This window comes from Myxocyprinus asiaticus, chromosome 13 (genome assembly GCF_019703515.2).
Source record: "Myxocyprinus asiaticus isolate MX2 ecotype Aquarium Trade chromosome 13, UBuf_Myxa_2, whole genome shotgun sequence".
NCBI lineage: Eukaryota > Metazoa > Chordata > Actinopteri > Cypriniformes > Catostomidae > Myxocyprinus > Myxocyprinus asiaticus.
Window position 1 is genome coordinate 50,304,220 of NC_059356.1, and position 22,619 is coordinate 50,326,838.

Genomic DNA, 22,619 nt, shown 5'->3' on the forward strand with positions numbered 1-22,619 from the left:
TGGGGCGCGCGAGGGATAAATGCGGCCGGGGACGACAGTTCGAGAGAGAGAGAGAATTACAGGCAGCTGCCCTGTGTGTGATTATGTTTGTGTGTTCTTAGTTAAGTTGTTCATTAAATTATTATTTAAGTTGTCAAACCGGTTCTCGCCTCCTCCTTTCCACTGAACCCCCTTATAAGGGGATAAAAAAAATAAAAGAAGTTTGAATAAATGATTAAAAAAATCCCCTATAACACAGAAACCACCCATACACTAAAATCACAACACATGTGCTTATAGTAATGTTAACTTATAATAGTAATCAAGCACTGCTACTATATTAACATTGCAGACACACAATTACAGCTCATAACTTCACTTCCATTCTGTACATAAACACTCAAATGAGCCACCAAAATGACAGTGATGTAAAAGAAACTCAGACTCTCTGAACATGTGTGCGGTACAATACTTTTTAATAAGAAAATAATAAAAACAGAATAGTTTCACTATAAATCACATTATTTTTCATCATCACAGTTATCGTTAATAGCAGAACTGTTCAGTCTGTGAAGTCATAGCAGATATTCAGATAAAGTTAATCGTAAAAGATCACATAAATGAGGGCTCAATTACCAGAAAATAAATGTGCAAAAGTTGTTGTAAAACCTAGTCTCTAGCACCAGTTATAATAAACATTCATATAAACCACACATACAGAGTTCACATTATGAAATATCTCAGACATTATGAGCTGTGCTATAACACAAACCAGTATTTAACCAGTATATAACAAATATGTTCTTTAAACTTCCCTCCCACTAACTAAACACAAAATAATATTCAATATATCCCTGAAAATCACTTTGGTTCTCAACTGGTTTTGTTACAGGACACATACAAAAATAAACACATATGGCCTTGAAAATCAACATGTTGAAATGTTGGACAACATAGGCCTAAAAACATGATAAATTATTAACATGACATTAGCTGAACAGGCAAATTCTGTTAACGCATTAAACAAATACTGTGATTAATATTGTATTCGTATGAACCATAATGCAAAGTGATGTGAATTTGAGTTTGATTGGATGCACAGCCTTTGACATCAACAATAAAAGATAGAGGAAGTGTTTTCATCTCCCTTTAAAAGTTGATGGGTCTCTTTATTTTCTATCCTAACTATGCACAATGATATGGTTAGATTTATTTTAATATCTGTATTTATCATTGTTTACGTGACTCTATGACCCCGTTTCCACCTGATATTAAGATGCCTCTTGGGTGATCCGATCACATGTGGTCAGGTGAGACACAAACCTGACACAGGTGTTTGTTTTACTCTACTGTACGCGCTCCTGCTCCAGCCACACTACTGCTCTCTGCTGACTGATGATGGTGCTGCGGATCACCGTGAGCAGATCGTCTGTGCAGCTCCATGTGTTCGGCTCCACCGTACTGAACATCAGAGGAAGAGCCTCCAACTGCAGCTCCTCCATCTGACACACCTCCATCACCTGATCCTCCTTCTGACCCGATAACAGCTTCCTGAGAGACATCGAAACGAGATATGGGAGAGGAGTTTTTTACTGTGCTTTGAATGTTGGAGTGATATAGTAGTATAAACACAGAGAGTGTGAAGGGCTGCTACCCGACAGGACTGACAAGCGAGCCAGATGGGACTCAACAAATTGTCAGCTGTTCGGATGGTTTGGGCCAGTTTTTCAAGTATAACTTTGGGTTCAGATCAAGTTCAGGTTTGTATGTAAAAATAAATTATTATATTTTATAATTATTTATTTATATATTTATATATATATATATATATATATATATATATATATATATATATATATATATTATTGAATATATTTATTTATAATATCTATATATATATAATATTATAATATCTATATACATATTACATGAAATATATATACTGTATATATATATATATATATATATATATATATATATATATATATATATATATATATATTATTGAATATATTTATATTTATAATATTATAATATATATATATATATATATATATATATATATATATATATATATATATATATAAAATAAATGTAACATATTACATGAAATATATATACTGTATATACTGTATATAAATATATATTTATATATATTTTATTTTTAAAAATATTTATAATAATATTAATAATGTATATATCTATATACATATATATATATATATATATATATATATATATATATATATATATATATATATAGGCACCTTTATTTAATATGCAATATTATTTTTAAATTTGAACATAACTTGTTTCATGCACATGCTCTCACTCAGATACACACGAACAGATGGGTTAGGGGCCGTTCACACCAGTAAACATTTGCTACACAGACGTATTTGACCATTGTGCTGTGTTTTGTAGTTTTTTCAGCGCATTGCAAAGGACTGATGCATTCGTTAGACTCCTAACCCTTTGTTAAAAATGGAGGCCAACATGCCTTTTTAAAATTGTTTTAAAAATGTTTACTGTAACTATACTGTTACAAATGTTGCCTACGATACTTAAATACTATACAACAAGTTGCAACAAATGTACTTTTTATGGAGAATAAATTATAAAGACAGTGAGTGATTTCGGGCTGGAGGAGTCGGGTGGAGAGAGACAGAGATGTCCACCTGAACTTCCTGCCCTTCTTGTCTTTGGGTTTGATGTAGATGATGATGGGGTAGATGTTGTGCTTCAGGAGATTCTCCACACTGTTCAAACCCAACTGAAGCAGACAGTGTTTATCCTGGACAAACACACACACAGTTCAATTAACTTACAAGTTAAAGCAGATAGTGAGGTTAAATGCCCAGCATACATGTGAACTCATGAAGTTACTTGACAGAATAATCAGAATCTACACAAACAACAACGGAAAATACAACAGAGCTTGAGTTTGTTTCACTATATAATTCTCATTCTTCCATTTGTGTAATTTTATCATTTCGATGACTTTATTATTATCCTAAAATGTGGAAAATAGTGATAAGAAAGAATGAGTCCAGACGTTCACAGAATATACAACACAATATATAACGACAAAGTTTGTGTGTGTGTTTACCTGGTTAATAACCTCATTTATACTGTGTAGTTTGATTCCCATTGGTTGATCTGATGAGTCTAAGAGGAAAACACTTTTATCCTGATAGACACAACCCTCCAATGGCTCTGCATGTGAGAAATACACATACAATCATACAAATCATTGTAAGAAGCAGAGGAAATGTGCCAAAATAGAATCTCTGAATAAAAATAAATAAATTACAATATGCCAATAAACACACGAAGATGTAAAAACAAGTTGAATTGTAATGTTGGTGATCTGCTGTACCTGGTTGGCAGGTGTTGAACTCCAGACCGGATTCGGCTGGCTGCAGCAGACGTTCGATGATCCCACGAGACAACAGCGACGGAGAGAAAATCACCGGACGTTTACTGGACACACGGATCAACTGAACCAGACTGAAGGGAATCAGCTGCTCCTCATGACCTGACAACACACACACATATGTACAGTTAGCGTTAACTCACTTTTAGAGCTCATAAGATTTATTCTGATTGGTTGAATGTACAAGAGGGCAGAGCTTACGGTTATTGAGTGTGAAGAGCACTGGACTGGACGAGCTGATTCCACGATAGTTTGAAGCGACAGCTTTAATCAGCCGGACACGCTCAGGAGATTTCTTACAGAACTACACACACAGCACAACAAACAACTCAATAACTATGACCAAATGAGAGAGAGAGAAAGATATCTATATACTGTAAATAATTAATAATTTAGAAGTCACCTTCTTCCTATATTGATTCTGTTCTAGTGTCATTGTACGCAGTCTCACTAACATCAGCTGTTGAGCTCTGAGAGACACAGAGAGACGTTGTTTAATTATCTTTAATCAAGATTCACTCTTACTATGTTTACAGAGGCACCAAAAAGTATTTGAATACTTAATAAGTCACATTTCAAAATGTCTGAATGTTATTTCATTAGACAGTGTCAATTAAAAAGAAGTGTGTGTGTGTGTGTACTAAAGGTCAACCGATATTGGATTTTGCTGATAGCTAAGGTGGTGGAAAAGGCTGATAACCAATTAATTAGCTGATAGCTTTTAAAAATCCATTTATTGAATGCATTAAACATGTTCTTAGTCTTTTCTAATTGCGATGGTGTGTCACGGACAAAGAGGCTACAAGAGTCCAACTTAGGCACCGATTTATCGGCAAAAACATTAAATCGGCTGACCTCTAATGTGTTCCTGTTGTAATGTGTGTTTACAGTTTCTTGAGTATGTGTGTACTTTAGTGTTTACCTTGTGCATGTACTAAAGGTTGATCGATACTGGATTTTGCCGCTACTGATAACTATGGTGGTGAAAACTATTTATTGAATTTATTAAACATGTTCTTATTCTTTCCTAACTGCAACAGGGCGGCAAAAGAGACAAAGAGGCTACAAGAGTCCAAACTGATAGTTCCAAACTATCGGTGCCGATTTATCTGCAGAAACCTCTAATGTGTACCTGTTGTCATTTGTGTGTACAGTTTCTTGAGTATGTGTTTACCTTGTGCGTGTACTAAAGGTTGACCAATATTGGATTTTGTCTATACCGATATCTATGGTGGTGAAAAAGTCTGATAACCGATTAACTGGCAGATAGCTTTTAAAAATGTATTAATTAAATGTGTAAAATATTTTCTTAGTCTTTCCTAACTGTTACAGGGCAGCAAATAAGACGAAGAAGCTACAAGAGTCCAAATTGTTATTTGCAAAAGCAACTATCGGTGCCGATTTATCGGCAAAAACAATAAATCGTTAACATCTAGTTGTACCTGTTGTAATTTTTGTGTACCTTGAGTATGTGCGTACTTTAGTGTGTTTACATTGTGCATTTACTAAAGGTCGACTGATATTGAATTTTGCCGATACGATAACTAAAAGGTTAAAAGAAAGCTGATAACCGATTAATCTGCAGATAGCTTTTAAAAATCAATTTAATAAATGTGTTAAAAATGTTCTTAGTCTGTCCTAATTGTGACGGGGTGGCACAAAAAAAGAGACTACAAGAGTCCAAACTGATCCAAAAGCAACTATCGGTGCCGATTTATTGGCAAAACCATAAATCTGTGGACCTGTCGTGTGTACCTGATGTAATTTGCGTGTATAGTGGGAGTGTGTGTTAATGTTGTGTGTGTGTACCTGTTGTAATTAGGCACAGCTCCGGTCTCCAGCGGTGTTGCTGTACCTTTGTCCATGCGGACACAGCGCCACTGATATTTGCCATTATATCTCGTGTCAGTGACATGAAGCACATCATCACACAGAACTCTGAGACACGGCGGGTCACCAAGGGGACAGAGGTCAAGGTTCACACGCACATAGAACGAATCAGCACCAGTGAAGAATGAAGACGACAGTTCATCCAGTAAACCAGAATAACCTGATAGAGACAATAATATAAAATAATATAATATAATATAATATAATATAATATAATATAATATAATATAAACATTGTGATAGTATAGTGTGTTTACCCTCCTGGTTGTGTGTGTGTTTGAGTGAGTCTGGTTCAGTCCACCACTGCAGAGAGAAATGAGCCACTTCTGCTGTACACTGACTGAGAAGAACATGACCATCCCCGAACAACACCTGATTCAACTGACACACACACACACACACATACACATAAACACACCGAACTGTGTGTGAACAGAACCAGATTAAAGAGGAGTGACACCGGATTAAACTGCAGTGTGAACAGTGTAAAACTCTCTTTCTGACCTCCAGTAATTCACTCCCCTCTTTCAGACCACACTGCTCCGCACGCGAGCCCACCCTCACCGACTGCACAAATATACCCGTCCGGTTGCCACCGACGATAGTGATGTCATCAGCGAGGCTTTTGGGTGAGGAAGAGGGCAATGGAGATAACCTGAGAAACAGAGAGAAAGTGTTTATTGATTGCAGATATGGTGAATCGAGTGTTTTCACACTAGGGCTTTTGGTTTAGACACAATTTGATTAATTTGTTTAGTCTTAAAGCAGTTGAATGTGTGTACACCAACAAAACTGCACCCGAGTTTACTGGAATTCGGGAGTCTGGAGAACAGTTTATTGTTGATGTGTGTGTTTCGATTTAGAAGAGTGTCTGCTCATCTGCCAAATGTTCCCTTTCAGATGTTAGAACAACATGCAACAGATGATTTCCATGTGAATCAGCTCTTTAAAGATGTTTATTAGATGACTGTACACAATATTTAGTACTAACTTGTGGAAGTAAAATGCTGTTTATTTCTCATTACTGAAATCTGAAATTCAGATCAAGAAAGTGAACCAAGTGTGAACACAGCTCAAGTGTTTCCAATAGATTCAGAACAGATAAAGAGTTCATACACCAGTGATGATGAAGATGATGGTTTAGGGTCAGGAAGGGTCGGGGTCACGTTGACGTCAGGAAGAAAGAGTTGAGACGGTAGAGAACTCCATGAACTCAATAGACACGAGTCTGAATCCTCTAAAACACACACACACACACACACACACGCTGGTTTAGCTATCATTATGAGGACTTTCCATAGACATAATGATTTTTATACTGTACAAACTATAGATTCTATCCCCTAACCCTAACCCTACCCCTAAACCTAACCCTCACAGAAACCTTTCTGCATTTTTACATTTTCAATAAAACATCGTTTAGTGTGTTATTTTCCTTGTGAGGACCGCTGGCTGGTCCCCACAGTGTAGGTGATCTCAGGTTTTACTATCCTTGTGGGGATATTTGGTCCCCACAATGGAGGTTAAACCTGCACACACACACACACACACACACACACACACACACACACACACACACACACACACATACTGACATTTACTAACACAATATCCAAAACAGACTGACAGAGTGACAAAAATTGAGACAGACAAGTAGAGAGACATTAAGCATTGAGAAACAAGGACAAAAAGGGAGATCAGAAAATCAGATAGACAAACAGACAAAGATTCAGACAGACAGGCAGTGAGACAGACAGTTGTATCACACACCTGTGTTTGGCTCGTTCTCATCACTTCCCCACGAGTTCAAATCAAACCTGCAAACACACACACCAGCAGAAACACATCAAATAATCACTGATCAGTGAATCAGTCACTCATAAACACTTTAATAAGATCCAGTCATGATCATGTCTTTACTCGCTGTAGTGTGTGTGTCTTACTCTACGTTCACTCTGCGGTTGATGGAGTTCACACAGGGTGGAAATGGAAATGTTGACAGTCTGTTGATATCCTTCTCTGTGTTACACACCTGTACACACAACAAAACATACTGTCTATAGTGATGTGTGAAAGACAGTGATTAGTTTGTAAATGATTATATGTGATGAGACGCACCGGTGTGAGCAGATTTTCCTCTGAATGTAAGCAGTATAAATCTGTCATAAAAACAAAACAAGATTAATATTGTCACAACCAATCACAGCACTAAACTCTGTAGATCACACACACACACACAGACACACACTCACCTTCAGACTGCTCACTGATTTGAACTTTAGAGGGCGACTGTAGAAACAATAATACATTCAGAAAACAAGAAAACTGTGTGTGTGTGTGTGTGTGTGTGTGTGTGTGTGTGTTACACGAATCTAACCTTCCACTGTGTTCGGCGTGTATGTGGACTGGGGCTCAAATCAGCAGAACAGCACGGCCCGAAACACTGATCCTCACTGAACAGAGACAAATGAGACTACAGACACAAACAGTCAATGTGTAGTACAGTATAGCACAGTATAGTATGGTACAGTGTAGTATTAGTATCGTGCAGTATAGAATAAAATATTATTCCATAGTACAATAGTATAGTATAGTGAAATATACTGTAGTATTAGTACAGTGTAGTATAGTGTAGCATACCATAGTATAGTATAGAAAAGTACATTATAGTACAGTACAAAACAGTAGAGTATAATACAGAACAGTAGGGTATAGTACTGTATAGTATTAGTATAGTACAGTGTATTATAGTATAGAATAGTATATTATAGTATAGTACATTATAGTATTAGAGCAGTGTAGTATTAGTATGGAACACTGCAGTTTAGCATTATTTAGTACATTATTAGTATAGTGTAGTATAGTATAGCATAGTAGAGTATAATAAAGTATAGTGTTGTATTAGTTTAGTATAGTATAGAATAGTATAGACTAGTATATTTTAGTATAGTGTAGTATACCATAGTATAGTACAAAATAGTACAATATAGTACAGTACACTACAGTACAGTATAATAAAGTATAGTGTTGTATTAGTTTAATATAGTATAGAATAGTATATTTTAGTATAGTGTAGCATGCCATAGTATGTATAAAATAGTACAATATAGTATAGTACACTACAGTACAGTATAATTTAGAACAGTACAGTATAGTAACATATAGTATTAGTATAGTACAGTGTAGTATAGTACAGAATAGTACATTATAGTATAGTACAAAACAGTAGAGTATAATACAGAACAGTAGAGTATAGTACTGTATAGTATTAGTATAGTACAGTGTATTATAGTATAGAATAGTATATTATAGTACATTATAGTATTAGAGCAGTGTAGTATTAGTATAGAACACTGCAGTTTAGCATTATTTAGTACATTATTAGTATAGTGTAGTATAGTATAGCATAGTAGAGTATAATAAAGTATAGTGTTGTATTAGTTTAGTATAGTATAGAATAGTATAGAATAGTATATTTTAGTATAGTGTAGTATACCATAGAATAGTATAAAATGGTACAATATAGTATAGTACACTACAGTACAGTATAATTTAGAACAGTACAGTATAGTAACGTATAGTATTAGTATAGTACAGTGTAGTATAGTATAGTATAGAATAGTATGATGTAGTATGGTAAATTTTAGTATTAGAATGCAGTTTATCATTGTTTAGTACAGAATTAGTATAGTGTAGTATAGAATAGAACAGTACAGTATAGCATAGTGTAGTACAGTGTAGTATAGTATAGAACAGTGTTGTATTAGTATAGTTTAGTAAAGTTTAGAATAGTACAACATAGTATAGTACACTACAGTACATTTAGAACAGTATAGTATAGAATAGTATAATATAGTACATTATAGTATTAGAATAGCATAGTATAGCATAGTTAATTGTGATATTTAATTAATTGTATTTATTTCTCACACATTATACATTTGCACATATACAGTGAAATTCTTTTTTTCACATATCCCAGCTAAGCTGGGGTCAGAGTGCAGGGTCAGCCATGATATGGTGCCCCTGGAGCAGATAGGGTCAAGGGCCTTGCTCAAGGGCCCCACAGTGGCATCTTGGCAGTACTGGGGCTTGAACCCCTGACCTTCTGATCAGTAACCCAGAGCCTTAACCGCTGAGCCACCACTGCCCCTAAACTGTACTGTACCTTAGCGTAGTAGAGAACACTACAGTATAACGTAGTATAAGAATAGTTTAGTGTTGTGCAATGGTCGAGCAATGGAACAAAACTAGATTTTAATACTGCAAGTGTGAAACTTTCACCCTCAGTGTAGACAGTGTTGAAGTCATGCTCAGGTGTGCAGTGTGTAATACACAGTGCTGCAAACTTACACAGTGCAGGCAGGGGGCATTCTGCACTCTCTTCTCTCTGTCTCGCTCAGCCTCTCTCTGCAGTTGCTCCAGACTGCACTGCAGCTCTGCGATTCGTTTGCGCAGTTGGTTTTTATCCAGGAGACAGTCAGTAAACTCCAACTGCAGACTGTCACGACTGCGCAAAGCCTTAAAAACATCAACAGCGTGTACATTTGAGTGTGTCTGTTAGTATATGTCCATGTGTGTATTTTGAGAGGTGTTTTTATTGTGTCAAATCTGAGGTGGGTATACAGTTGAAGTCAGAAGTTTACATACACCTTATCCAAATACAATTAAACTCAGTTTTTCACAATTCCTGACATTTAATCGTAGAAAACATTCCCTGTCTTAGGTCAGTTAGGATCACTACTTTATTTTAAGAATGTGAAATGTCAGAATAATAGTAGAGAGAATGATTTATTTCAGCTTTTATTTCTTTCATCACATTCCCAGTGGGTCAGAAGTTGACATACACTTTGTTAGTATTTGGTAGCATTGCCTTTAAATTGTTTAACTTGGGTCAAACGTTTTGGGTGTCCTTCCACAAGCTTCTCACAATAAGTTGCTGGAATTTTGTCCCATTCCTCCAGACAGAACTGGTGTAACTGAGTCAGGTTTGTAGGCCTCCTTGCTCACACACAGTTTTTCAGTTCTGCCCACAAATTTTAAATCGGACTGAGGTCAGGGCTTTGTGATGGCCACTCCAATACATTGACTTTGTTGTCCCAAGTTTTGCCACAACTTTGGAGGCATGCTTGGGGTCATTGTCCATTTGGAAGACACAATTTGTGACCAAGCTTTAACTTCCTGGCTGATGTCTTGAGATGTTGCTTCAATATATCCACATCATTTTCCTTCCTCATGATGCCATCTATTTTGTGAAGTGCACCAGTCCCTCCTGCAGCAAAGCACCCCCACAACATGATGCTGCCACTCCCATGCTTCACGGTTGGGATGGTGTTCTTCGGCTTGCAAGCCTCATCCTTTTATCTCCAAACATAATGATGGTCATTATGGCCAAACAGTTCAATTTATGTTTCATCAGATCAGAGGACATTTCTCCAAAAAGTAAGATCTTTGTCCCCATGTGCACTTGCAAACTGTATTCTGGCTTTTTTATGGTGGTTTTGGAGCAGTGGCTTCTTTCTTGCTGAGCAGCCTTTCAGGTTATGTCCATATAGGACTCGTTTTTACTGTGGATATAGATACTTGTCTACCTGTTTCCTCCAGCATCTTCACAAGGTCCTTTACTGTTGTTCTGGGATTGATTTGCACTTTTCTTTCCAAACTACATTCATCTCTAGGGGACCGAATGTTTCTCCTTCCTGAGCGGTATGATGGCTGTGTGGTCCCTTGGTGTTTGTACTTGCGCATTATTGTTTGTACAGATAAACATGGCACCTTCAGGTGTTTGGAAATTGCTCCCAAGGATGAACCAGACTTGTGGAGGTCCACAATTTTTTTCTGAGGTCTTGGCTGATTTCTTTTGATTTTCCCATGGTGTCAAGCAAAGAGGCACTGAGTTTGAAGGTAGGCCTTAAAACACATCCACAGGTACACCTCCTATCAGAAGCTAATTGGCTAATTGTCTAAAGGCTTGACATCATTTTCTGGAATTTTCCAAGCTGCTTAAAGGCACAGTTAACTTAGTGTATGTAAACTTCTGACCCACTGGAATTGTGATATAGTCAATTAAAAGTGAAACAATCTGTCTGTAAACAATTGTTGGAAAAATTACTCATGTCATGCTCAAATGAGATGTCCTAAAGGACTTACCAAAATGATAGTTTGCTAATATTAAATCTGTGGAGTGCTTAAAAAATTTGTTTTAATGACTTCAACCTAAGTGTATGTAAACTTCTGACTTCAACTGTACTTTTTTAATAATTCATGTAAGTCTCCAGTCTGTGGATGTGTATCATGCTGAATTCTATTGTTACTGACTGCCATTCTTACTTTATAAAGAATTATAAAATAGATAAGTTTTCCTTTAGTGGTTAGAAGTTTGGTTTAGTTTAGTCTTTAGTCATTTATAATAGGTTTACATGTGCGTGTGTTACCTGGTCTCTCTCTCTCTCGAGCTCCATGATCTGGTTGAAGTATGATGCACTCCTCTTCTCTTCAGTCTCCCAGTCCAGCTGTAGAGTTCTGACCTTCAGATTCAACTGCTCACACTGAAACGACAGCTACACACATATATGGTATTGTGGGTACATTTCATGTTGTGTGATATATATTTTAAATACATTTTCATCAATATAAAATACCAGTGCTTATTTTCTTTGTACATAATTACATGTCTCCAAATCACATGTTGAAAAGGCAATCAATTTAGTTCATAAAGAAGGTGTATATTACATTAAACCTTGGTATTCAGATGTACAATTTTGTAGAGTTGGTCATTGCACCTAAATATCCATTCTTTGTTTATATTCACTCTTAATTTTGCCTTTGAATAGATCAATATAATCCATCATTTTCAATAAGTAATATGTAGTATGCAGTATACACTGTGTAGTATACAGTGATACCTTCTCTCTCTGTTCCTCTGAGCTCTCCAGCTCCACCTGCAGTCTGGCGATGGTGCTGCACAACTCCTGCCGCTCTTCTGTTGCCTCTCTACGATCCTGCTGCAGAATATCTAACAGAGCCTGCACACACACATTCAGTCAGAGCAAACACACTCCTGTAGTATGCTATACATTATGTCTTGTGTGTTTCTCACCTGATTTCCACACATGGGCTCTCTTGTTCTCAAATTGAGTGGTGTTGAGTCCTCCTGTGCTGCGGGGGCGCTGTTACACACTTCAGAGCTCATCTGATTGGTTGGAGAGGGGGTGGAGCCATCTCTTCTCTCTGCCTCATGCAGTTTCTTCCTGAGCTGCTCCACCTGACAGTCACATCACACAAATGCCCACCATGAGACTGGTAACTCACTTACTGATTTGCTGTTGTTAAAAAAAAAAAAAAAAAATAAAAAAAATTAAGCTGTTAAGCTGCCTTTTCACTGCATCTGACAGGTGATAAAATGGAAGTCATTCATTTCCAGTGGAGAGTCGCACGGGGGCCACATGGAGTTCCGACCATCTACGGATGCGAAATTTACTGATCTGATTTGAGCTTCAGATGTGTTCAGATATATCAACTTGTGCGATCGTATGCGACTGCTCAATCGGATGTGATGTATGAGCGCAAAGTGAGAAATATCAATAGTTTTGTTTATATGCTTTTGTTTATATAATTTATAAACAAGTGTTAATTTAAAATGTGTATATATATATATATATATATATATATATATATAAAATTATAAATGCCTGCTAATTCAGCAGATTGGATGGCTATGAATGTTTAAGTCAGAAATGATAATTTATGTTGCAAATACATCACAAAAAACTTTTGTAATTAAATGTGTACATGTGTCATTTATTTCTGCACATGCAAAAAATTCAGAATGAGTAAATATCTACCTTAATTTTCAACCTTGATGTTATTAATCATCAATAATTATTAATAGTGAATCTAATAATAAATATTATTATTATTAATAATATTATTGCTATTAATAATAATACCATAACATTAATAACAGTAATAATTATTATTATTATTATTGCCATATCTATAATTACTTAATAGTAATAATACAAATATAATAATAATATTAATAGTAATAAAAAAATACTAAGTGAACATTAATCATGAATTTAATTAAATTCATCCATCTGTACACAATCACACACAGAAATGTCATTGAGATTTGGTAGCAAACCACAAAAAACAAAAAAAACAACAACAAAAAAAAAACTCGCAAAACCAACAGCCGCAGGCACATTTTGTTTTAAAGCTTAATAATTTTTTTTAATCTTTCTATATTTCTCCAGGCACTGGGTACCCTCACGAATGCCTTATCCAATGCAATAAATACAATCGATTGCAAGCAAACTGACAGTTCATCATGACTGCCACTAGGGGGCGAAATGCAACAGTCGCGCACAAGCATCAGAGGCAGTGAAAAGATAGATTTAGCCTCATTTACATAATCATTAAAATGAATGTGTGGAAGTGTTTTGCATATTTACGTTTGTGTATAAGTGAATGTATTACCTCAGCGAGTAGTTCTCTCTCGTGCATTGTAGCTTTGCGTTGTTCCTCTAACGCTCGCGAGTATTTCACAGCCTGTTCCAGATGCCGATCCTTTAATAAACCCAACTCACGACTACCAGACTCCCAATCCTGCCTCAACCTGACACAAACACAGAAAAACAGATGTGTTCAGGGAGAAACTTCAATCACGGTAAAAAAAAAAAGAAAAAAAGAAGCTTAATTTTGAGTAATTATAATAATAATTTATTCATACAGCACCTTACTAAAAAGTCAAGGTTGCTACAAATCAGCATCAAATATACAGAAAATGAAAGTAAGCCAAACAACAGCACAAAAAATAAAGAGAGCAAAGCACAAACAAACAAAACATGAGCATACAGTAACAAACAGAAAAGCAAGAGCATCCTGGGACAGAACAGGAATGAATGGATTAAGAAACCAGAGTAGCACAATGTGAAGAGATACATTTTATTTCACAGAGAACACAAACATATCGATTTGAAACGGGAACAACCAGTAATCCAGAGTCAGATGTGTGCAGGCTGGACACAAAATTGTCACAATACATTTTGTGTTCAACTTTAGTTTTATCATTTCAAATGACTTTTTGGGCTCACTGTACATCAGTGAGTATAAGCACCTCTCCAGTTGTATCCTGTCCTGTAGTAGCTCTTGTGCTTTTCGTTCAGCTCGACTGCGCTCCTCCTCGGCCACACGGCAGCGCTGAGAGAAACGGCGCTCACACAAACGACTGCAGCGCAACTGCTCGCGCAACTTACGCACCTCGACGAGCAGAAACTGCGTCAAACCCTCAGGACCCTCCTCATCTACAAACACACACATAATTGCAATAAAACAATGAAAATAACATTTCATCACTCAAAATTTCTGCTACACATAAAAATTACTGCTCAAGCAGAGGTAGACCGATATATCGGTTTTATCGATTAATCGGTGCCGATAGTTGCTTTTTGGAACTATCGTTATCGGCATAAATCTATGCCGATTGTTTTTTTATTCCTCTGTTCCTTTATGGCCGGCGCTCACTGTTAGAACGGCTTGATTCTACAATATAACAGTGGCCTCTATAGGTGAAATAAAGTTTTAGTTTTTTTTGTTAAATTAAGTGTTATAAATTGAAGTGAGGGCTTGAAAAGAAAGTACATGCATCGTTTCGAACTTCATATCTTATGAATAATAATAAACCTTATATCTCATTAAACCTCATCTGCTGAATATTAATCAGTTATCAGCCTTTTCCAGCACCTTAGTTACAGTATCAGTATCTGCAAAATTCACTATCGGTTGACCTCTAGTTTGAAGGTTTCACAGGCCTTACAGACAGACATTTTTTCAGAAAAACTGCCTGTCTGATCAATTAGAAAAAATAAAACATACTAAATCAGAACAGTCTGAAGGTCCGTGCCAAGTTTGGTGTTTGTAGCTTATATACTGTAAGCTTTAGGAATTACAGTCAGACATTTTCAGTGGAAGTCTTTGAAATTTCTGCCATTTTTAATCGTCACTAAAGTTCATATTTTGACAGGCGCACAAACGCACACACACACCCAGCATGATAGAGCAGCGTTGTGTAGCTTGTTGTCCGGTGAGTTGTGTGTATTGTTCAGGATGGTAAAACTCCAGTGACTCCATGAAGGCCTGAAGACCACGCTGACCACGCCCCCTCAGAATGTCCAATAAACGACCTGCACACAACAACCAATCAAATCACTTCATACAGATGACCAATCACATACTGTAACTTAGCATTCTACCACACTATTCTCACTATTTCTGCAGTGTAGTACGGATTCAGTTTATGAACTTTAGGCTAATATTGCTCACAACATGTTGCACTACGGAAGAGGAGTTATGTGACTGAATGATAGAGGAATGATAGACTGAAGCGGCTAAAGCAGTTTTTAAATATTAGTATATTAAATATAAGTATAAATGAATTCTAGGGTAATGGATTTAGCTAACTATTACATGACACAACATTAAAAGCACCTGCCTAATATTGTGTGGGTCCCCCTCGTGCCACCAAAACAGCGCCAAAACGCATCTCAGAACAGCATTCAGAGATGATATTCTTCTCACCACAATTGTACAGAGTGGTTATCTGAGTTACCGTAGACTTTGTCAGTTCAAACCAGTCTGGTTATTCTCTGTTGACCTCTCTCATCAACAAGGTGTTTCCATCCACAGAACTGCCGCTCACTGGATGTTTTTTGTTTTTGGCACCATTCTGAGTAAATTCTAGAGAATGTTGTGTGTGAAAATCCCAGAAATACTCAAACCCGCCCATCTGGCATCAACAATCATCCATGTGATTATCTAATCAGCCAATCGTGTAGCAGCAGTGCAATGCATAAAATCATTCAGATACGGGTCAGGAGCTTCAGTTAATGAGAATGGGGAAAAAATGTGATCTCAGTGATTTGAAGCGTGGCATGAATGTTGGAAATTCAAGCACTGTTTTCCTCATCTGTATCTTTGTTTTATTGCTTTTATTATTCTGTTGCATGTAATTTGTTTCTTTATTTTAATTTTATTTCTGACTGTTTACTTGAATAATTATTTAAGAACCTCAAAAATGAGTGGGTATTTTGATACAGTTGAAACTGTATTGAGAATCATCACATTTCTTTCATATCAAAGCTTATTGAATCAAAGCGAATCAGGAAATCAGTACCGAAGCCCAGCCCTACTTTCCCCATCACCAGTGAAGTACATACTAGTATGTGAATTATGACACAGCCCGTGTGTAGTGTCATGTTGTTCTCACCAGCTCTGCTGATTCTCAATGCATACTGACTGGAGTTCAACACCTCGTCTTCGTCCTGCTCATCGATGACCTTACACTGACGCAGGTACGGCGTGAGTTTTGCCGGGTTTAAAATGCGAGTCAGTTTGTGTCGGACTCCTTCCACGCGCTCCCAGAGTTCCTCATATTTCTCCTCCTCTTCTGATGGAGTCCCTCCACCTAACGGCCATTCACCTGACGAGAAAGATTAAACTGCATATATACATGCTCTTCGCAACTGTGTTTATTTTTCTTTTAACAACTGCTTAAGAGTATGGCTTCTCCAATCACAGTTTAAAGTCAGAACCATCAGTTGAATAATACCCAATTAAAAAATAAATAAAAAATGTTCAAACTGAAAGCATTCTTGCATTAAAAAGCTAGCCATGGCAGCAATGAATTAAACAAAATGCATGTGTCTCGATGTGTAAAAAGTAAAAAAAACAAAACTGTAAAGAGTAAAAACTCAAGTGCTTTTTAACGTGACAGCATCTTAAAAATATGAGATGCCGAAAACAAACAGTGAGATGCGGGGCAGCGGTCAAGGACATCCGTGTAACCGCTACGTAGAAATAAAATATATTAAAAAAGACCACAGACGGATGAAAAAACATGTTCGGCTCGAATGGCCCGTAATAATGTCACACTATTAAAATGATGTTAATTGTGAGCAGTCTATAGAAATGCGATGCTTTTGGTGTACAGTGTAACAAAACAGTCCATAAGGATCCTATTGAGACTCAGAAGTCATTTATTTAGTTTACTGATGTCCTTTTTCCGCCTTACTGACGAAATGGCGTTGAACGAGACACGAGACTCAACAAACGTTAACACAACTGAAAATCGGTCACTAGTCGCCCCCTAACTGATGTAATGAATCATTACAAGAATCACTGATTACAACAGAATGAATCAGTGAACGAATCTGAGGGTAAAAAACAAAAAAACCACCAGACTAAGATACAGACTGCTGAAAATCTCTTATCAACTCTCTGGAAATAAAAAATAAATAAAATAAAAAAACATGAAAATTGTCATTTGTATCTGCAACATCCAGAGGAAAAATCAGGAAAGTTAATCCGTTTTGATTCATACAGGTATCAACTTTGTTTATTTTTCAACACTTCACAAAGGAGTTTCTGTACTCATTCATGTTTTCATGTAAAAAAAATCTAGCCTAAATATTCTTAAATCAACATAAATTTACTTGAGAGGCAAAGTAAACACAAGATTAAGAATAAAAAAAAAAATAGTGAAGTTTAAGGTTAAAACAAAACTTTTTGCCAATGGGGTGAGAAACGTAAACTTGTTTCAAAGGGAAAACAAGTTTATTTTTCTTCCTGCCCCATTAGCATAGTTAAAAAAATACATTATAAAACAATGATTTCATTTGCAGCGCTGCACAAGGCCAGATAAATATCATACAATCACAGATGTGAATGTGTAAAGTCACTCTATGAGAGTCCAAAAGTGAAGTCATTAAATCTCAGAGGAGGACAGACGCTACTGTCTCACTGCTGAAGAATGCAGATGGTACCGCCACAACCCTTCTCGACGCAAGAGTTGATAAACACCAGACTACGATACAGACTGCTGAAAATCTCTTATCAACTCTCTGGAAAATAAATAAAAATAAAAAAACATGTATCTGGGCTTGCTGATATCTGCAACATCCAGAGGAAAAGTCTGGAGAGTTAATGGAGCTCTCAGTTATGATTCATACAAGTATCAACCTTGTGCGTGAGATGTTACTCCAAAAATCTCATTGGAGAAATAAAAATAGACAACAATGAGTCAATTGTAGATATACAGTCTTCAAATTCTCCCAAGAGCAAATGATCTCACCACATAAAATTTTACAGCTCTTTACTCTTACTGGATGCCAGCAATTGTGTCCGTTTATTGCTCTTAAAGGAATAGTTCACCAAAATATGAAAAGTCACTCATTATTTACTCACCCTCATGATATCCCAGGTGTGTATGACTTTCTTTCTTCAGCTGAACACAAATGAAGATTTTTAGAAGAATATTTTATCTCTGTAGATCCATACAATGCAAGCTAATGGGTGCCAACATTTTGAAAATCCACATAAAAGTAATCCATACGACTCCAGTGGTTTAATCCATATCTTCAGAAGGGATATGATAGGTTTGGGTGAGATAAAAGCTCAATATTTAAGTACTTTTTTGTCATAAATTCTTCTCCCTACCCAGAAGGGGGAAATATGCATGAAGAATGTGAATTACCAAAAACAGAAGAAGGAGAATGTGAAAGTGAAGGACATAAATATTGATCTGTTTCTTCCCCACACCTATCATATCACTTCTGAAGACATGGATTAAACCACTGGAATCGTATGGATTACATTTATGTTACCTTCACAGTATGTGCTTTTGAGATTCAAAGTTTATTTGCATTGTATGGACCTACAGAGCTGAGATATTCTTCTCAAAATCTTAATTTGAGTTCAGCAGAAGAAAGAAAGTCAAACATATCTGGGATGGCATGGGGGTGAGTTAATGATGAGAGAATTAAAATTTTTGGGTGTACTATCCCTTTAAGTACTTTTTAACTATAATCCATGCTTCCGTTCTGCAGCGGTATGCACATCTGATGTAATCGTGTTGGCATTTGAAACACGTGAGAACTGAGGCACATGAGTCACAGCCGGAAGAGCAGCGCTGTTTACAAGTGAGAAGGAGGAACCCTATACAGAAGCTTCATTGGTTTTGGTTTAGATCTGTATTTGTATCTGTATGTTTATCACAATGGTGCATTTGTGTGCTTATCCTGGATGTCTCAGCCGAGTGGAGAATGTGAGATTATGTCCGTAACATGGCAACAGAAATACGTCACACAAGAGACCGCGTAAACTCAGCATTCTTGTGAATATGCATACCGCTGCTGAACGGAAGCAATGATTAAGAGTTAAAAAGTACTTAAATATTGATCGTATCCTTTTTCACACCAAAAGTGATTGTGTATCGCTTTAGAAGACATGAATTCACCGGCTGGAGTCGTATGGATGATGTTTATGCTGACTGTGTGTGATTTTTGGAGCTTCAAGAGTCGGATCACCATCCACTTAAATTTTAAGGACCTAATGAGCTGAGATATTTTTCTATTTTTCTTCAAATGTGTTCTGGTGAAGAAAGAAAGTCATACACCGCTGGGATATCATGAGGGTGAGTAAATAATGAAAGAATTTTCATTTTTGGGTGAACTGTCCCTTTAAGGAACTTTATGAAATAGATTTGAAAAAAAACTTGATGCATGAACCTCTACTGAGTCTCGTCTGAGCAATCAAAAGTTCCTCTGGTAATTATTCTGTCCATTCTGTCACATTAACTCTGCACTTTCTTTAGAGAGATCACAGTCAATAACAACTACACACATCTGTGATTGCTGTCAGTGTGTGTGTGTGTGTTGTGTATGTGTGTTGTATTGAGGTGAATGGGCAGGTTTGAACACATGCAGGAATCTGTGAATGACTCTCATGCTGAAGGAATCAGCTACACTAACACAAATAACACACTACACTACAATAACACAAACATCACAGTAACACAACACAACTAACACAACTAACATCTAACATGAACATCACACTAACACAATTAACACACAATTCTACATAAACATGAACTCTAACATGAACATTACACAAACACAAACATTACACTGTCACAATCACACAACTCTACACTAACAAACACACATTATAGTAACACACAAAAATGATAAGCTACACTACACTACATTTACACAACAACACTGCACTAACACAAATTACACTACACAACACTAACACACACAGTCACACAAAAGCAAATGATAGGCTACACAACAATAACTTAAACACAACAACACACAAACACAAAACTACAATAATAGAAACACAACAACACCACACAAACACATATGACAAGCTACACTACACAAACACATCACAGTAACACAAACACAGCAGTAACAATAACACAACTCAGTCATACCAACATAACACTACATCAACATTTATACAACTAATAAAGTTGTAGAATCACATCTTGCCGGTTTACTGATGATTCAACAAAAACTTGTATTAAAGGTTGTATTCATGGGTTAAATCAAACTGATCTAAGTGTATAAACGCAATAGTTTATCAGGTGAAATATGAATCAGCAGTTTCATGTCTTACCACTCATGATCTAAATGAACTGACCACCAATCCAAAGAAAAACCACAGCAGCTACACTTCCACCACAAGATGAAGGAGTGAATTTCAGTTTGAACTGTAAAGTGTCTATCACACCTACATCTCCTGTTCAGTGCACACCTCTCTCTCTCTCTCTCTCTCTCACACACACACACACACACACACACACGCACACACACACACACACAAACAGACACTGTAGTAATGTGCAAATACATTTAACAGCACTGATTCTTTAAGTAGCAATATCACTTCCTCTAAATCCAGAGAGCAGCCTAATAAACTAATAACTTTACAAATCTTTCCAAAGTGACACAATAAAAGGAAAACGTCACTCTGATGTCTGTGTCGCAACTCTGCAGCTGTAATCAGAGATGTTCATGTTAATATTTCACTCATGTTTAAAGCCATTAGTCACATTCCAGACAGGTTCAAGAGTTTGACACCATTTCTTTGTGGATCTGTGTGTATGTGGATGTTTGTTTGCTGCTGGGGGGAGACATGATGACATGAAACATTGATACTGATCTACTGCGAGTGTGTGATTTAGAAAGTGGTTTCTAAACTTTTTTAAACTATGGCACTCCTTTATACTGTTTTTCTTCCACAGCATCCCATTGAAATATACATAAACATATATGCTTTAGAAAACATTCAAAACATTAATATTAATATGGTTTAATATTCATAATAAGAAATGTAGCCTTTATGTGTTTCTTAAGTAAACTTTGCTTCAAGCTTTTTAAAATAATTATTGAAGAGCCAGTAAATAGAGAGTAAATAGTGCTTTAGCTTTTTCAGTAACAGCATTTTTCTTGTCAATATTGTTGTTTGATTAAATTAAGGTCTATTAGGCTGCATTTGCACATTGGACAGATCTGATATTTTGAGATTTTTGTCCTGTGTGCTTACAAGTCAAGTCAAGTCAAGTCGAGTCAAGTCAAATTTATTTGTATAGCGCTTTTCACAACAGGCGTTATTTCATAGCAGTTATACACGATATAACAGAAAATGAATTAATATAATTCCAGTATTAGTTATTTATGTTTAGAACTATTAGCGGTTAAAATGAGTAAATCAAGTAAGTGTTGTGGGTCAATGGTGTTTTTGTATGAACTATAAGTTTAAGTCATGACCTGTGGTGTTGAAGGCAGCACTAAGATCTAAAAGCACTAGAAGAGAAATGCAGCCGTGATCAGATGATAAGAGCAAGTCATTAGTAACTCTGATAAGTGCAGTCTCTGTACTGTGATGCGGCCTAAATCCTGACTGAAATTCTTCATATATACCATTTCTCTGTAGAAATGAACTTTGGGAGGACACTAAATTTTTTAGTATTTTCGACATAAATGGGAGATTTGAAATCAGTCTATAATTAGCCAATTCTCCAGGATCAAGCTGTGGTTTCTTGATAAGAGGTTTGATAACTGCTAGTTTAAAGTTTCTTGGGACATGCCCTAAGGATAATAAGGAGTTAATAATATTAAGAAAAGGTTCTGAGATTATAGGAAAACCTCTTTTAGGAGTTTAGTCAAAAGTTATATTTGCTGTGGTCTGTCATTCACCGCTATACAAATTTACCCTGATATAAATTTACTTCCGCATTCCAAACCTGGATACACTGAAGTGAATGGTGATTCAGGCTGTTAGTCTAACATCTCTTTTTTGTCCCACTAAAGAAAGTCAGATTTGTTTGGACAAGGTTTTTCTTCAACTTCAGGCACTTTCATGTCCAAGCGGTTGATTTTTAATTTCAACTTTTTTCTTGTTATATGAAGATCACATAAAAACTGAATTAGATATTTTTCACCACGCCATTTTTGGTATT

General features: G+C 36.3%; 2 protein-coding genes across 2 annotated transcripts in view; one reads left to right on the forward strand and one right to left on the reverse strand.

Annotated features, from left to right (window-relative positions):
- Nucleotides 1-22,619, forward strand: part of zgc:172090 (uncharacterized protein LOC565611 homolog) — a 227,866-nt gene that overhangs the window by 130,225 nt on the left and 75,022 nt on the right. The gene's annotated exons all lie outside the window — the stretch shown is intronic.
- LOC127449820 (caspase recruitment domain-containing protein 11-like) lies at nucleotides 444-20,946 on the reverse strand. The gene is made up of 24 exons (XM_051713396.1): nucleotides 20,774-20,946; nucleotides 16,575-16,787; nucleotides 15,355-15,492; nucleotides 14,427-14,613; nucleotides 13,787-13,925; nucleotides 12,405-12,569; nucleotides 12,211-12,330; nucleotides 11,740-11,865; nucleotides 9,659-9,826; nucleotides 7,683-7,778; nucleotides 7,558-7,594; nucleotides 7,424-7,464; nucleotides 7,249-7,337; nucleotides 7,076-7,122; nucleotides 6,422-6,542; nucleotides 5,810-5,960; nucleotides 5,563-5,686; nucleotides 5,225-5,465; nucleotides 3,819-3,885; nucleotides 3,617-3,719; nucleotides 3,359-3,517; nucleotides 3,089-3,195; nucleotides 2,658-2,773; nucleotides 444-1,530 (listed from the first exon to the last, which is right to left on the reverse strand). Exons 1-24 carry the CDS (start codon nucleotides 20,778-20,780, stop codon nucleotides 1,326-1,328), a joined length of 2,967 nt encoding a protein of 988 aa, XP_051569356.1. The 5' UTR covers nucleotides 20,781-20,946; the 3' UTR covers nucleotides 444-1,325.

What these genes read in the sequence shown, in the direction of transcription:
- LOC127449820 (XM_051713396.1), bottom strand. An exon ending in GCTCTTCACACTCAATAACC is followed by an intron (nt 3,518 to 3,616) that starts GTAAGCTCTGCC and finishes GTGTGTTGTCAG; the next exon opens with GTCATGAGGAGCAGCTGATT. An exon ending in AAGAAGGGCAGGAAGTTCAG is followed by an intron (nt 1,531 to 2,657) that starts GTGGACATCTCT and finishes GATGTCTCTCAG; the next exon opens with GAAGCTGTTATCGGGTCAGA.